Source organism: Vulpes vulpes, chromosome 1 (assembly GCF_048418805.1).
Source record: "Vulpes vulpes isolate BD-2025 chromosome 1, VulVul3, whole genome shotgun sequence".
NCBI classification, from domain to species: Eukaryota; Metazoa; Chordata; class Mammalia; order Carnivora; family Canidae; genus Vulpes; species Vulpes vulpes.
Window position 1 is genome coordinate 138,850,416 of NC_132780.1, and position 16,230 is coordinate 138,866,645.

General features: G+C 41.0%; 1 protein-coding gene across 2 annotated transcripts; it reads right to left on the reverse strand.

Annotated features, from left to right (window-relative positions):
* Positions 1-2,174: 2,174 nt before the first annotated feature.
* TREM1 (triggering receptor expressed on myeloid cells 1) lies at positions 2,175-11,634 on the reverse strand. Of its 2 annotated transcripts, none has more exons than XM_025991208.2 (4): positions 11,556-11,634; positions 8,103-8,459; positions 6,021-6,225; positions 2,175-2,568 (listed from the first exon to the last, which is right to left on the reverse strand). In XM_025991208.2, exons 1-4 carry the CDS (start codon positions 11,602-11,604, stop codon positions 2,463-2,465), a joined length of 717 nt encoding a protein of 238 aa, XP_025846993.2. In that variant the 5' UTR covers positions 11,605-11,634; the 3' UTR covers positions 2,175-2,462. The 2 variants fall into 2 exon arrangements, with proteins under 2 accessions (XP_025846993.2, XP_072602572.1); XM_072746471.1 differs by having other exon boundaries at positions 2,323-2,568; positions 11,530-11,634.
* Positions 11,635-16,230: the final 4,596 nt, after the last annotated feature.

Below are 16,230 nucleotides of genomic sequence, written 5' to 3' on the forward strand. Positions count from 1 at the left end.
ACTGCCCTGTAGCTCTCATGCTCACCCATAAAATAGGCATTCAGGTGCACCCATGTCTTGCAAACTCCAACAGATTTAAGTCAGGGTTTTCTGATTTTCTACCTCTTCTGTTCTAAAGGAAGGGAGCCCCATTTGTGGGCTACTATCCCTGCTTCTCATGTGATACAAGGAGAAGAGACATTTAGACTTGACAAAACTCCTTTCCATTCTATATGGCTTTGAAGCCCTTAGTCCTCAGAAAAGGAACTCTAGCTTTTGTTCCTGTTAGTAAATAGTGACTTATTACTTATGTAGTCTCATTCTAGGTACATATTTCCTTTCCTAAATTTTTTTTACTTAAAATTTTATTTTAATTCCAATGTAGATAACATATGGTGTTATATTAGCTCCAGATGTACAATATAATGATTCAACAGTTCCATATATTACTCTGTGCTCATCAGGAGAGGCACTTAATCCCCATTACCTATTTTCCCCATCTCCCACCCACCTCCCTTCTGGTAACCATCAGTTTGTTCACTATAGTTAAGAGTCTGTCCCTTGGTTTGGCTCTCTCTCTTTTTTTTCTTAGCTCATTTGTTTTGTTTCTTAAAATTCCACATTGGAGTGAAATCATATGGTATTTGTCTTTCTCTGGCTAGCTTATTTCACTTAATATTATACTTTCTAGCTCCATCCATGTTGATGCAAATGACAAGATTTCATTCTTTTTTTATGGCTGAGTAATATTCAATTGTATATATACACCACATCTTCTTTATCCATTCATCTACCAGTGAACAATTGGGGTCTTTCCATATTTTGGCTATTGTAAATAATGCTGTAATAAATATAGGGGTGCACGTACCCCTTTGAATTACTGTTTTTGTATTCTTTGGGTAAATACCTAGATCTTAGGGTAGTTCTATTTTTATTTTTTGAGGAACCTCCATACTGTTTTTCACAGTGGCTACCCCAGTTTGGATTCCCATCAAGAGTGCACAAGGGCTCCTTTTTTTCCACATCCTCGCCAACACCTGCTGTTTCTTCAGTTTTTTATTTTAACCATTCTGACAGGTGTACAGAAAAACAAAATGCTGTTGGTATTTTGATAAGGATTGCATTAAATTTGTAGATTGCTTTGAGTAGTATAGACATTTTAACAATATTTGTTCTCCCAATCCATGAGCATGGAATATCTTTCTATTTCTTTGTGTCATCTGCAATTTCTTTCATCAATGTTTTATAGGTTTTAAAGTATAGATTTTTCATCCCCTCTGGTTAATTATTTCCTAGGTATCTTATTATTTCTGGTGTAATTATAAATGGGATTATTTTCTTAATTTCTCTTTCTACTGTTTCATTTTTAGTGCATAATGCATAGGAATGCAGTGGATTTCTGTACATTGATTTTGTATCCTGGAACTTTAATGAATTCTTTAATCAGTTCTAGCAGCTTTTCGGTAGAGTCTTTAGGATTTTCTATATGGAACATCATGTTGTCTACACATAGTGGAAATTTTACTTCTTCCTTACCAACTTGGATGCCTTTTATTTCTTTCTGTTGTCTGATTGCTGCAGCTAGGACTTCCAGTATTATGTTTAATAAAAGTGGTAAGAGTGGACATCCGTGTCTTGTTCCTGACCTTAGGGGAAAAGCTCAGTTTCCCCCTACTGAGTATAATGTTAGCTCTGGGGTTTTTATAGAAGGCCTTTATTTTGTTGAGGTATGTTTCTAGTCACATACCTCATGGGTATGTTCTGAGGATTCAGTGATAGTGTACCCTTGATAATGCATGTGATCAACAAATGAGATTCTCTATCAGTCCTATGTTTTGGACCCCATCTCATCCAGTATTTTCCCAGGATACAACCTCTTGTTAACTTGTTTTCTCTTTCCCAAATTTAGAATTCTCACCGTGATGTCATTTCTTCTTCTTAATCCATGCTTTTCAAATCCCTTCTCTGGGAATGTGGGAGAGGACCACAGATGAAGAGAGAAACCCAAGCATCTGATTCTAGAGAAGAAGAAGGCCCAGGGGTAGGGAGAACAGGATGTTTCTGTAGTAGGAGCTCTGTCCAGATCAGGCAAAAACGTTATAGCCCAGGGGAAGAACAAGGACAGAATTAGCAGCAGTGCCCTCTGTACCTCACAACCCCCACGAGACAGCAACAGTAAAGAACACGGAAGAACATTAAATAAACATCTCTTTATTTAAGGCAAATCCTGAACCACTAGTAGAACAGGCATGTTTGCGGCTCTATCTTCTCTTCTGAGCAGGCAAAAGACATACCCAATGTTATTAATGTAATGAGGAGAGCTGGCAGGGTGGGAAGGTGGGACCTGAGCCTTAGAAATAACCTGTTACAGATTCAACTCATGTCATTGCCCTTCCTTCCCTTCCCCCTCACAGCTCTCCTCCAGGACAATTGCCAGAGGGATGTGGTTAGAAGTCAGAGGTCATTCTCATGGCTTCACCAGCCTAGGGTCCAAATGACCTCTGTGTGACAGCAATCAGGACAGTGAAGACCAGGCTCTTGCTCAGGAGTCCACACAGCACAAGAATGACAATGTTGATCACAGAGAACCTAGGGGAAAGAAGAGTTGTAAGTTGTCGCTACTCTGGCATGCCTCATACCTGAGCATTTACAGAAGTCCTTCATGCCCCTTCTCTTATCTGCTTAGGCCCTTCTAGCACCTGTCCCCATACTGACTGGTCCTGTGCCTTTAGTGTGTCCCATTGCCTAAAACTACTGACTGGAAATATATTAGTGAAGAGCATAGGGCCCATGTGCAGAAGAGGCATCAGGGAGAAGAGGCAGGCTTCTTAGGACTCTCTTCCTCACTGGGATGCAGTAGAGAGTAAAGGCTCAGCAAGGAAGCCTGGTTTGTAGTCCCAGCAGCTTGGCCTGCTTCCTGAAAGGGCTCTGGCCTTTCATGGCTCTGGCCTGTTTCCTCATCTATAAACAGAAGAATCCAATCCTTACCCAAATCTCATCATGAACTTTTACAGATTTTAGCATAATGGTTCTAAAAGTTCTGAGATAGCATTTGTGGATACCATAAGAAGAGATACCATGAGTGAGGAAACATGGCCTATCTATACTCAGTGATATGCATACAGATTATAGCACAACCAATCTGCATGATAGGACACAGGGCAAAAAGAGAAATAGGTGACAGTAAAACAAACAGAAACCTAGATATTCACCTAATGTTATATACAAATTTAACAGCTAAGGAATTTGGCAGCCCAGGAGGTAGGCAAGGATTGTTTATTTTATTATTATTTTTGTGTGTGTGTGAGTGGGCAAAGAGATAGAAGTTTATTAAGCAGAACTACAGAGAAAGCTCTCAAAAGTGAGAGAGGTCCCGACAGGGTTGCCCAGGATTATTTAATAAATAATCGCGTGGTATCTGGATTGTAATATGAAGAAAAGGTCATTTTTTATACAATTATACCATTTAGCAAAATACACCCCCCCCCAACATGGACTAAAGATTTAAATAAAATGAAAAACAAAACAAAACACCCACAAACACCTGGAAACGTCACCAGAAAATAGAATCAAGCACATTAAGGAATAAAGCAAAGCAATAATTTAAAAATCAACACATTTACCCGCACAAAACTTAAAATCAAATGTATGAGCTCGCAAAGGGGGAAATGACAGAATGGTGACAGAAAGCAGCAAAGGCCCCTTTCTGCTGAAGTCCCTGTGGGCCTGTAGCACTGTCCTCCCTGTCCTCCTTGTCCTCCATGTCTTCCATCACCTGGAACTACATATCCCAGCGGCTGGTCAAGTTCAACCCCTGGAAGCTCCTGGCCCCTCATGGTTAGTGTAGCGCCATCCACAGCACAGGTGCAGTCCACTTCTCCAAGGCGCAGCTCAGCTTGACCTTCAAGTCTCCTCTGTCCTCTCAGCCCTTTCACATATTCATGTGTGGAGCTCCTGGAGGGTGTCCACTTTTGAGAGCCAGCACGCACCCCTTTCTGAGGTTGCACACAGGCCACCAGACCACCGTCCCCACTCCAGGGCCTGAAATTCATATGCCCCTGGGCTGCCCCTAACAGAGAATTGGGAATTCAGGCGTATAAATACTCTAGCTCCCCCAGCCTCTGATATAGACAAGTCCCGTGGTCCTCCAGAACTGCCCTTCAGGACTGAGCCCCAAAGACTCAGCTTGGTGATGACACACTTGCTAAGCTTCCTTCTCTCCCGGTCTCACTTCCCTGAGTATTTACTGAGGTCATTTCCTACATTTGCACAAGACTTTCCCCACTGCTTGTTTCCAGGGAACTCACCCTAAGACAGAGTGACAGTGGCTCCCTCTGAGGTGCTCCCCACCCCATCCATCCCCAGATTGGAAGCACAGTTCTTCCATTACCTAGGCAAACAGCTCCCTGTACTAAACCATTTCTTTTTCAAACAGCTTGGTGGCTTCTGCTTCCCTGATTGGATTCTGACTGATAGAATAGTTCATATTAGTTAATAAATAAAGTTAATAGAAGAGCCTCTATGTGGGTAATAGTATGTACTTTCGATTTATATGCTGGAAAACCAAAGTAACTTTTAAAAAGAAAAATGTTGATTCTCACTGGATTGTTTACTTAGTTCACAAAGATTTAATAAGCACCTATTATATACCAGGCACTGGCGCCAGCAAAACACTTGTTGGGGAAGTGGTGGGGGCGGTGGGAGGGGACAAAGTTCAGAGAGGCACTGCCTCTACCTTTGTAGAGCTCCTAGTCCATAGTAAGAGAGAAATGAAAACAAGTGTCAAAAAAAAAAAAAAAAAAAGAAAAAAAAGAAAACAAGTGTCAGTTCACATCAAATTTAGTAGAAATATTTTCCAAATCCTTGTAGGCAAAGGATCCCTGTGGTGACAACTGCTTTACTTATATATTATGGATCACAACACAAATTGTTTCCAACCTTTGGAGGACATTTGGCAATATGTATATAGAGCAATATAAACATTCATATTCTCTTAAGGGAATTTCCTTTGAATAAATAATTTAAAAGAAAAAAGACATCTTCAAAAATGTTCATCTCAAAGTTATCAATACCATAAAAAATTAAAACAATCTCAGCGTCTAAAGCAAGTCAAGATGTAAGTCATGGCTGGTTCATTGAGGAAAGGATGCATTTGTTGATATTATAATCATGAAGTCTAGGTAGCAACATCAAAGGATAGTTTTAGCATAGAAAAATAATAGCAATGTTTATAATAATTAGAATTACTGCTATATTAAATATGTATGAACATGAATAAAGACTACAAAGAGAATGTGGAGATCAGACATGTTAGATTAGTAGGAATATGGATGAATATTTATCTGTTAATTCAATATTTAATAATCAACACATTCAAAGGTAAGTCAACATTTAATAAGAAACTGTAAAGAGGGTTTTGCATGCAAAGTTAATGGTTCTTAGCTTTGCCTGCACGTTAAGAAATCTCCTGAGGATCTCATAAAAAATACTGAGACCAGCCCCATCTCCAGAAATCCTGGTCTACAGGAGGGCACATGCATCAGTATTAAACACAAACCAAAGCAAAAGCAAACACTCCAGTAATCCTAACATGCTGCAGCCACTGAGAGCAGTTGGGCTAGATTATCATTTCCAGCTCTGCATTTTCTAGCCTCCCTATAGACAAGGAAACAAGCTACAAAGAGTTCATGACTCACCTAAAGTCACACAGCCAGCCAGTCTGGCTGCTATTAGAACCCAGGGGCCCTTACTCCACTATACCATTAGGCTGATGGGGTTGGCTGAGACCTACTGGAATTCAGCAAAGACATCCTTTCCCTCTCCTTGCTCCTCTAGTGTGCAAGAAAACAAGGTGAACCAGGAAGAGTGAGCAGTCTCACCAACAGTCTCTTCCCATTCTAGCACCACCCCCTTCCTCCCCAGGGATATTTCACCAGAATTTGGTGACTCAAGTCTGTCCTGCCCTCCCCACAACCCCATCCATCATTCCCCACAGCTTCTCAAGCACATGGACTCAGAATTAAACCAGTAGGGCCAGAGACCTGAAACCATAGGTGGTGACATTCGTCACATTTGTGATGTTGACTCCAAAGTCAGGAGAGGAGGTGTCAGCAGTTGATTTGGGTGGGAGTTGGGTCACAGTCCTGGGTCTGGCAAGAAGCGTGCTCTGGGCCTTGGTAATGGTAGGAGGATGGGTGGAAATCTGAGCCAAGTTCTGGGTAGGACGCTTGTCTGATGCAGTGATGCCTAAAGGATCGGCAAGAAGGCACATTGAGTAAATGTATGGATAAGTTGAGGATGAATTTTTGGGAAGTGGGTTGGTAGATGGAAGCATGGAATATTATTCAGCCATTAGAAACGACAAATACCCACCATTTGCTTCAAGGTGGATGGAACTGGAGGGTATTATGCTGAGTGAAATAAGTCAATCGGAGAAGGACAAACATTATATTGTCTCATTCATTTGGGGAATACAAAAAATAGTGAAAGGGAATAAAGGGGAAAGCAGAGAAAATGAGTGAAAATATCAGTGAGGATGACAGAACATGAGAGACTCCTAACTCTGAGAAACGAACAAGGGGTGGTGAAAAGGGAGGTGGGCGGGGGGTTGGGTGACTGGGTGACAGGCACTGAGGGGGCACTTGGCAGGATGAGCACTGGGTGTTATGCTATATGTTGGCAAATTGAACTCCAATAAAAAAATTAAAAGAAGAAAGAAAGAAGAAAGAAAGAAAAGAAGAAAGAAAAAGAAAGAAAGAAAGAAAGAGGAAGAAAGAAAGAAAGAAAGAAAGAAAGAAAGAAAGAAAGAAAGAAAGAAAGAAAGAAAGATGAATAGAAGGAAGGCAGGCAGCCAGGAAGGAAGGGAGGAAGGGAGAGAGGGAGGGAGGAGGGAAGGAAGGATGGATAGGTGGCAAGGCAAATGAAATTGAGGAGGGCAATGAACATGGCCATTCATGAAGCAAGTTTTTCTTTTGCTAAGATTAGAAAATTAGTGTGAAGTCAGCCTGGGTCAGAGACAGGAAAAAGGAAAGAACTAAGGAAGAAAGGCAGAGAAGGGAAGAGAGACAGAGACAGAGAGAAAAGAGGAGGAGGGAGGAAGGTGGTTAAGGAGGAAGAGGGGGGAAATAAAGGAATTCAAGCTATTCTTATCACTGGAAATGCACTTGCTGCTATTCTTCACCACCTTCTTCAAGAATAACTTCCTGATTACTCAAACTTGTACCATCTCTGCCTTGTCCTCACCTGAACCTGTAGCATATTGCTTTTCAAATTATCTATTATTAGTACATTGCATATGAATTTTATCTTCCTTGGGGTTAGGATTCTCCAGGTGCCAGAAACTTGAGCCTTCTTCCCTTTCTTCTCCTGAATTTCCCTAGTTAACATCTACTGAGGCCCTACTATGTGCCAGGTACCACATTAGTTGCTAGGGATACAGAGCTGAGAAAGGCACAGATTCTTTTACTCAAAGATGAACATGGGAGGCATTTAAGTAAACTGGCCACTACTACCCAGTGAGACAGCATCATCTATGAGAGGGGACATGAAGTGAGCTCTGTAGCTTTGCTACCAAAAGTGGGGGCTATGGACCAGCCTCAGCAGCAGCAGCACCTACAAGCATATCAGAAATGTGGAATCTAGGTCCCATCCTAGACCTATTATATCAGAGGCTGCTTTTGAAATAAGATCCCCAGGTGGTTTGTACCCACTGTAAAGTCTGAGAAGCACTGCTTTTGGAAGCACACAGGAAGGCCATCAAATGGACCCTTGGGAAGGAGATAATGGATCACAGAGGCATCCCCCCAAAAAATTTACATTTGGAAATCTAAAGAATGAGACTAAATTATCCAAGTCTATCACTCATTTTTCACTATACCCCATTTCCTACAATAGCACCTCAAATTAAGCTCTGCTACCCCAAGAGGAATCCCATACATAGAAGCCCCTTCTTACTTTTGGGCCAAATGCATCTCAGTGACCTCAAATGAGAGACAAGGAGCTTTTGGGAGAGGCCAGGCTGCTAGAAATTCTGAGCCACAGCCATAGTGGTGCTACCACCACTGCCCATACCCTCACCTGGCCTGGCTCTCCCCCATTCTCCTACACCCCTCCAGATCACTCACCCTTGGTCACCACCAGGCGGACACGGGGGTACAGGATCTCAGGGTTCTTCTGAGGGTGGTAGATCACACACTGATACAGTCCTGAATCCTCCACTTGAAGATTAGTCATTTGGACGTTCAGGATGGCCTCGCTGGGGATGTCTTCTAGGAAGTACCTGCCTCTCCGGACTTGACTGGTATCCCCTGAAACACTCTCTGTGAAAATCAGTGTCAGGGGTTTCTCTCTATCCATAAGCTTCTGCCAAGCTTTCTGGCTATAGGTGTACTTCCAGGTAGAGGTGGTACATTTCATATTCAGGGTGCCTCCCTCTGCTAAGACATACTCTATTTCATCTGGTTCAGTTGCAGCTTGGAGTTCTGTAGGTAGGGAATAAGAGTTAGACTCTATGAGGAATAGTTTTCCTCTCTTTGGAAAAAAAAAGAGAGAAATCACCTCTCTTTCTTGTTCAACCACTCATTTTTCAGATGAGATCCTCAAGGCCTCCAGAGAACATGCAAACTTCCCTGCAAGCCAGCACTAGATCCCAGATCTTTTTACAGCACTTCTGTTCTTACTCCAAGAACTAGACTGCATATTTTTTGTGCAAACTTTCATAAATGATTGTTTTTGAAAGGGAAAAATTGCCTGATTGGAGGCAGAACACGGTACGTGTGCCAAGACCATGAGTGATAGGGGTATAATGGAAGGGAAGATTACAGAGGACATACAAGGTGATGAGTAGATGTGAAGACACGGTAATGATGGACAGTGATTCCACTAAACAGCTAGGAAAACTGCGTCTAAGTAGGGGAAGGAGATCAATTCTGGTCTAGTCCAAGGGAGCTTTGCCAATGCGAAGACCAAGTTGAGAAGAAGTAAGATCTTGATCTGTGTTTTTGGCGACACAACAAGGCTCTATAACTTATCCACAGGGTCTACAGAATATTCACTCAAGCCTGGGTTACTTTCTTCCATGGAAACCACCAAATAATGGACTGGACAGTAATGTTGGGTCAAACTGCGGGTCAGGCTACCAGTACCTACAACCACTACTCTTATTATTAATACTACTGCACATGCACACGCACATACACACACACACACACACACACACGCACACACACACAATTTTATCCTTGGGCAGTAGCTCTGAAAATGCCCATTGAAAAATGCCAATCACGACCCCTTTAATGAAGCCCCTGGGCTATCATCACAGCCCACCTATGGACTCCTAAGGATTTTGAAAATGAAACCAGGGCAATTCTTCTGGGACCAGACTGTTTCTAAGGAAATCTAAAAAACAAGCTTCCTGGAAAGTCATGTGAATTCTGGTCAGAAATTCTGCTCCAAGAGACAGGCAAACGGAGGCTGAAGGCTATCTTAAGCCAACCGTGGCTCACTTATTCACTCACTCATTCATCAATCAGTGGCTAAGAGACTGCTGTGTGCAAGGCACTGTGTTGGGCTCTGAGAAAAATACACACCTCCTCTCTCCACCCTCTGTAACATTAATGTAAAATGTTATAGATAAGTTATTTGTCAACTCCCTGGGCAAAGTGGATAGTATGGTCTAAATGTGTGTGTTCCCCGCAAAAGTCATATTGAAATCCAAACCCCCAAGGTGATAATGTTAGGAGGTGGAGCCTTTGGGAGACGATTGGGTCATGATTGACCCTACAAAAAGGATTAGTGCCCTTATAAAAGGGGATGCAGAGAGCACCCTCACCCCCTCCACCTGGGGAGGACATAGTGAGAAGTCCACAGTCTGCAATCCAGAAGAGGGCCTTCACCAAAACCCAACCAAACTGGCAGCATGATCTTGAGCTTCCAGCCTCCAAAACTGTGAGAAATAAATGCCTGTTGCTTATAAGCCACCCAGTCTGTGGTATTTTGTGATAGCGGCCCAAGTTGACAAAGAGAGTAGGAGTTACAGGAGTCTGAGACTGTGCACAAACTTGCCTATCTCTTGTGAAAGAAGACAGCAAGGACTCAGCACTGAAGTGCTATCTGCATGCCATTTCTTGCACCACTGCAAGAAAGGAATTCCTTATGTTAATAAAAAAGAATAACAACTTCCTTCTATTGCTGTTTTTAAAAGTACTAGCTCATGTAATCTTCCTAACTTTATCGTTACGCTTCATATTTTATAAGGTTGATACTACCATTATTCCTACTTCAGAGAAAAGGAAATTGAGGCAGAGAAAGGTTATTTAACAACCCAGAGGTTATTAAGTGATTTGCCCAAAGTTCCACAGTAGAAAGTGATAGAGTCAGGATTCAAACCTGGCTAGTCTGACCCCAGACTCAGCTTTAAACCCCAGAGCTGTGTTGCCCAAGGCAGCTGTCTCGTTGAGATGAGAGCAGTCCCAGCCCACGCCTGAATAGGTACCTAATGATTCTGTCCCTTAGGATATAGGAGTTAGAAAGAGATTTTAGGTTATCCCAAAGCCACCCTCATAGGACCCAATGAAATATATACCACGGGCTTTCTTGAACACAAGTACACAAGCATCTACCCTCCATCTTCTCCTAGTTCTGCTTTGGAAAAAAACATGATTATGACACAAGTGAATGAGAACCAAGCTCCCATCTGCCTATCTGAGTTAGTACCCCAGCTCCAAGCAGGCTTAAAGTGCCATGTGTGTGCAGGCTCTGCAAGGTGACCTTGCTCAAAGTAGTGGGTTCCTGGAAAGCACCTTTTCTCTGTAATCTTCATGTCTTTCCACAGCAAACTCTTCTTTTTACTTGTTATTGACATTTTCCCTCTCTTTGGTTTTTTTCCCAACATATTCATAAGGATTAGGAGGGGAACAACTAAAGTCCCAAATGCTTCCATCTTTAGGGAAAGTGTGAGCTGTACAAGAGAAGTGAGGGTGTGGTGATGGGGCAAACCTGCAAAGCCAGGGCAACAACGCCTCCAACAGCAGCAGACAATGGCAGCCTGGAGTCACAGCCCCCAGGAAAGTGAGCATCAAGCCCCCTCTTTTCCTTTCTGTTCTGCTATTCCTCAGCACTAACAGATTTCCTGGCCCACAGTAGGCTCCTGGGAAATACTTGTTGAATGAATTATGTCTTTTGGGGTTAATAGACGGTCACATCAAAAGCACAAATATAACATTTAAAACAAAACTTCAAATGCAAACAAAATTATTTTGGATCATGTCAGGTTTAGATTTGCTCTAGCATTTTCCAATCCAGAGTTGTGTCTATCTTTGCCAACATCAAAATGCACAGATATCCTGTTTCCCTAATTCACCCGTTCTATTTCTGTTCTCGGGCCATATACAGTCTCCTGTTCTGTTAAGTTTGGGTAGAGAGACCCAGTCTGGCAAGTCTTCTGGTTGGCTCTATGCTGGGTAGCCACATCCTCCCCATCCCCAGAGCTTCCAAAGAAAAGGGAAGCTTTTCTCATGGTGGGATCTCCGAGGTTTGGGGCAGAGGCCTCACCTGCTCATGCCTCTTCCTCGCCTCACCTGAGATGAAGAGCAACCAGAGCAGCTCCCAGAGCCTGGCCTTCCTCATCCTTCATGTGCGCCAACACCAGCTGGCACTGATGTGCCTGGGACACTCTAACCTCGAGGCTCCAGAAAGTTGCACAACAGGATATGAAGCCATTCTTGGGAGGTGCTGAGGTTGATGCTCTGTTTTCGTCATCGGTTGTCTTGGCTCCAGATGTTAGGGACAACACAGAAACCCAGAGATAGGGTTTGAGTGTAGCCTTTTCTGAATTCCAGTTTCCTGATCTCTGGGGATAATGACAATTACCTTTTCAAACAATCTCACAAAATTTTAGTGAGAATAATACTTTTGTGTTAGCAAAAGTGAGGCATCACTATTATCAGGGGATTAGAGGGCCACCTTGCCCTCTTGAGGCCAGCTCTTGAATCCAATCCAGTTCAGTGTAATTAAGAGTGCCAAACATGGGAGGGATGGGTTGGGATAATAATGCCTCGCTTTTAGGGTTATTGTGAGGATAAAATGGGGGTCCTTATGGAAAGCACTCAGTACTGTACCCAACATACATTTTTTTACACCCTCTCCCTACTCACCCCCACCCTGATTTCCTTGGCTTTTTCTGACTCGAGGCTTACCCCCTCTTTACTGGGATGGCCCACATCATACATTTGCCCTCAGCCTCCTGTCACAGACCTGGCCTCGGAGCTCATGGAAGTGTAGGAAGCCCCCTAAATTATTTGAGATGACATGGCAGCCATTAAACAAGAATAGACTTAGAAACAGAGTGACACAGGACAGGACAGTGATGAAAGGAGAAATTCAGCAGTTGCATACCAGAAACAATAAAAGGAAGATTTGACAATGTGAAAAATCAATAACAAAAAAGATTCACTTCAGAAATACTCCCAAATGTTGGGCAGCCCCAGTGGCTTAGCGGTTTAGCGCTGCCTTCAGTCCAGGGCATGATCCTGGAGACCCTGGATCGAGTCCCACGTCAGGCTCCCTGCATGGAGCCTGCTTCTCCCTCTGCCTCTCTCTCTGTGTCTCTCATGAATAAATGAATAAAATCTTTAAAAAAAAATACTCCCAAATGTAAAACAAATGTAAGCATTTTGAAGAGCTCAGAAATATATTAGAGGAAAAGTCCTAAAAAACTAATAAATAGTTTACAAATAAGAGATGTTTTTGAAGTATAATATGAAACAGTGGATCATAAATGAGGATAAAAATGTATATTAAAAAAATACTTTCAGTGTAGTATGGCAACTGAAGAATACCATATTGCAAATTTAGAAGTTGCTAAGAGAAGATACCTAAAAAATTCTCATCACACAAAATAATTCAGTAACTATGTAGGTGAGAAATGTTAACCAGGTTTGCTGTGGTGATCATTTTGTAATAATACAAATATTAAATTATTATGTTGTATATCTGAAACTGATATGTGTGAATTATACTTCAATTAAAAAAACACTTTCTAGATCTGAAAAGAAATCTGTAATTTGAAGCTGAAAATCCAACAGGAACAAGAAAAAATTCATGAGACCAAAGAAGTTTCCAGGTGAAAATTGTCTAATTAAATAAAAAGATTCCTTGCAAACTGGTACAGCCACTCTGGAAAATAGTATGGAGGTTCCTCAAAAAGTTAAAAATACAACTACCCTATGACCCAGCAACTGAACTACTGAATATTTACCCAAAAGATACTTTTGATTCAAGGGATATATGCACCCTGATGTTTATAACAGCATTATCAACAATTGGCAAATTAGGGAAAGAGCTCAAATGTCTATCAACTGATCGATGGATGAATGTATAAAGAAGAGGTGATGTGATATATATATATATATATATATATATATATTACTTACTCAGCCATAACACAGAATGAAATCTTGCCATTTGCAATGACATGGGTAGAACTAGAGTGTATTATGCTAAGCAAAATGATTCAGCCAGAGAAAGACAAATACCATATGATATCATTCATATGTAGAATTTAAGAAACAAAACAGATGAACACAGAGGAAAGAAGAGAGAGAGAGAGAGAGAGAAGCAAACCAGAAAATAGAATATTAATTATAGAGAACAAACTGAGGGTTGCTAGAAGGGAGGTGGATGGAGGGATGGTCTAGATGGGTGATGGTTATTAAGGAGAACACTTGTGATTAGCACTGGGTGCTTTATGTAAATGATGAATCACTGAATTCCACACCTGAAACTAATATTACACTGTATGCTTACTAACTGGAATTCAAATAAAAACTTGACAAATTAATTAATTACTTTTTAAAAAATTCCTAACTGCTAAACAAACAGGGGAAAAAAACACCTTGATTCCTTCAAAAGAATTGAAATGAGCGGGACTCACATTTCTTCTCTAAGCAACAAATGCTAAGAGGCAGTGAGATGATGTGTAAAGAACGTTATGACTAGAATTTTACACCCACACTGATTGCTATACAAGTATGAAAACAACTAAGAGGTACGATTATGTCTGCAAATTAAAAAAAATTCTAAAGTTAACTTTGACTTTTTAAGCTAAAACTGTGAAATGTAGCAATTTCTAAAATATACATAGTAGTGGAGACATTGAAATCATATTATTACACCCTGCAGAGGTTATTATAGTTAAGGTTTTGTTAAAGTTCCTTCTATGTTCTATAAATGATATCAAAATCCAGGCTTCAAACTGCGCTTGGATTGAAATCTCAGAGACGTTTTGAAATTTTCTGATTTAGAGAGAAGCCTGCATGATTTTTTATAGGGATGAGTCAGATTAGTACAGTTCATTTAACAAATCCCTTTTCTTACAACAAATTCCACATTTAAATGAATAACACATTTTCTAATTTTTTATGTCTTTGGATACTTTGTTTCGAGAATCAATTTACTGGAATATTAAGAGAGAACTTTTTTTTTTAGCTGTATTAGTTTTTGCTTCTTATACTTAAAGCCTCTGTCATTTGGTGTGTATATATTTCAGATCATTAAATCTGGGTGGATTGATATTTTAATCATTATATTGTGTCTGTCTGTGATATTTTCCTTCCTCTTAAGTCTACCTTAATCGGATATTAATACAGCCACTCCTGCTTTTTAAAAATTTAATGTTGGGGGCACCTGGGTGGCTCAGTCGGTTATGCATCCTACTCTTAATTTTGGCTCAGGTCATGATCTCAGGGTCCTGGGATCAAGCCCCAGGTTGGGCTCTGCGCTCAGCAGGGAGTCTGCTTGAGGATTCTCTTTCCCTTGTCCTCTGCCCCTCCTCCCTCAAATGAATAAATAAATCTTTAAAAAATAACTTAATGTTGGCATGGTATATTTTTTTTCCATTCTTTTTCTTTCAATTTACCTAATCGTTGACTTTGAAGGGAGTTTCTTGTCAGCAGTATCTGGTCAGATTGTGCTCTTTTATCCACTCTGTCTTTTGATAGGCATATTTCAACAATTTAAATTTAAGGTAATTATTGATATGTTAGCACTTGGTCTACCATTTTATTACTTACTTTCTATTTCTTATTGGTTCCTATTTTTATGTTTTTCTTTTGGGAACTTTTAATTAAACAGTTCGAGAAGGATTTCTGACTATTACAAGAAGTGAATTCCTCCCTCACACCATCCTAACTTGAGGTGGCACCTCAGTGTGTTTAAATGAGAATAAAGTCTTTCTCCACCTGTCCTGTCTGCTTTATGCACTTAAGGTAAACAGAATGTAAATATCCTCTACTCCCTTATCCATTAGTTTTCTGAGGAGTTGGATGACCCACGCAGTATCTTAAATTCTCAAACTAGTTTTCCCATCAGGCTACTGTCTTAAGCCTTCTCATTAAATCACCATGGGACTTGTGACCTAGGGTTTCTTTTTATTTCATAGAGGCTGAGTAAAAAAATTCTACTTTCACACTTAATCCTTTGGTGGCCAGAGTACCAGGAAGGTTTATTTTTAAGGTACCATGAGCCTTTTTGTCAAAAGCCTACTTTTATCAAACACTATTTTCCACACTATCATGAAAGCCTGTACAAATATTATTCTGGTTGTTTTTTTTTCCCTTCAGTAAGTCACTGGCCCAAGTCGGTATGTCCTAATCATCATGATGGGGTAAGGTAACAGTTTCTTTCTTAATATGGTTAAGCACATATCTATTCTACCCTCACTGGAATATCTGTGTGATACCTTTTGACAGTGAAATTATGTATATCTTCTTTTCTGGCTGAAAAGAGGGCCCCACAGGTCTAGGACACAGATCTCTGAGATCTGGAGCTTGGTCTCTGAGAAGTTCAATGAGGACTTTAATGGGAGTGGAAAAAGCTTTAAACTAGCACCAACTACAGCTGCTGGAAACATACTGTACTTGTCTTGATGAAATGTATTGCCATGCAACACTCAAAGGAACAGGTTGCAACCATCCTGTCCCCCTCCTTCAGTCCCCCAGTCTTCCTCCAGTCCCCTTATTGACAGAGGACAATAGGGAACCAGTGGGCAAAGAAGTTGGGTTTCAGAATCTCAGCTCAGACTAGGGTAGAAAAAGGTTTAATCAGAGAGATAATAGCTGAATAACCAGCTCTCCCACAATCAATGAACAAGGCTGCCCTAGTCATAGGATGGGAATCTTTTATGAGTCTTGCTGATAGTGACTTTGAACATGGAACAACCTTTGGATTTGGAAACACTTCTACTCACTTTGAAAA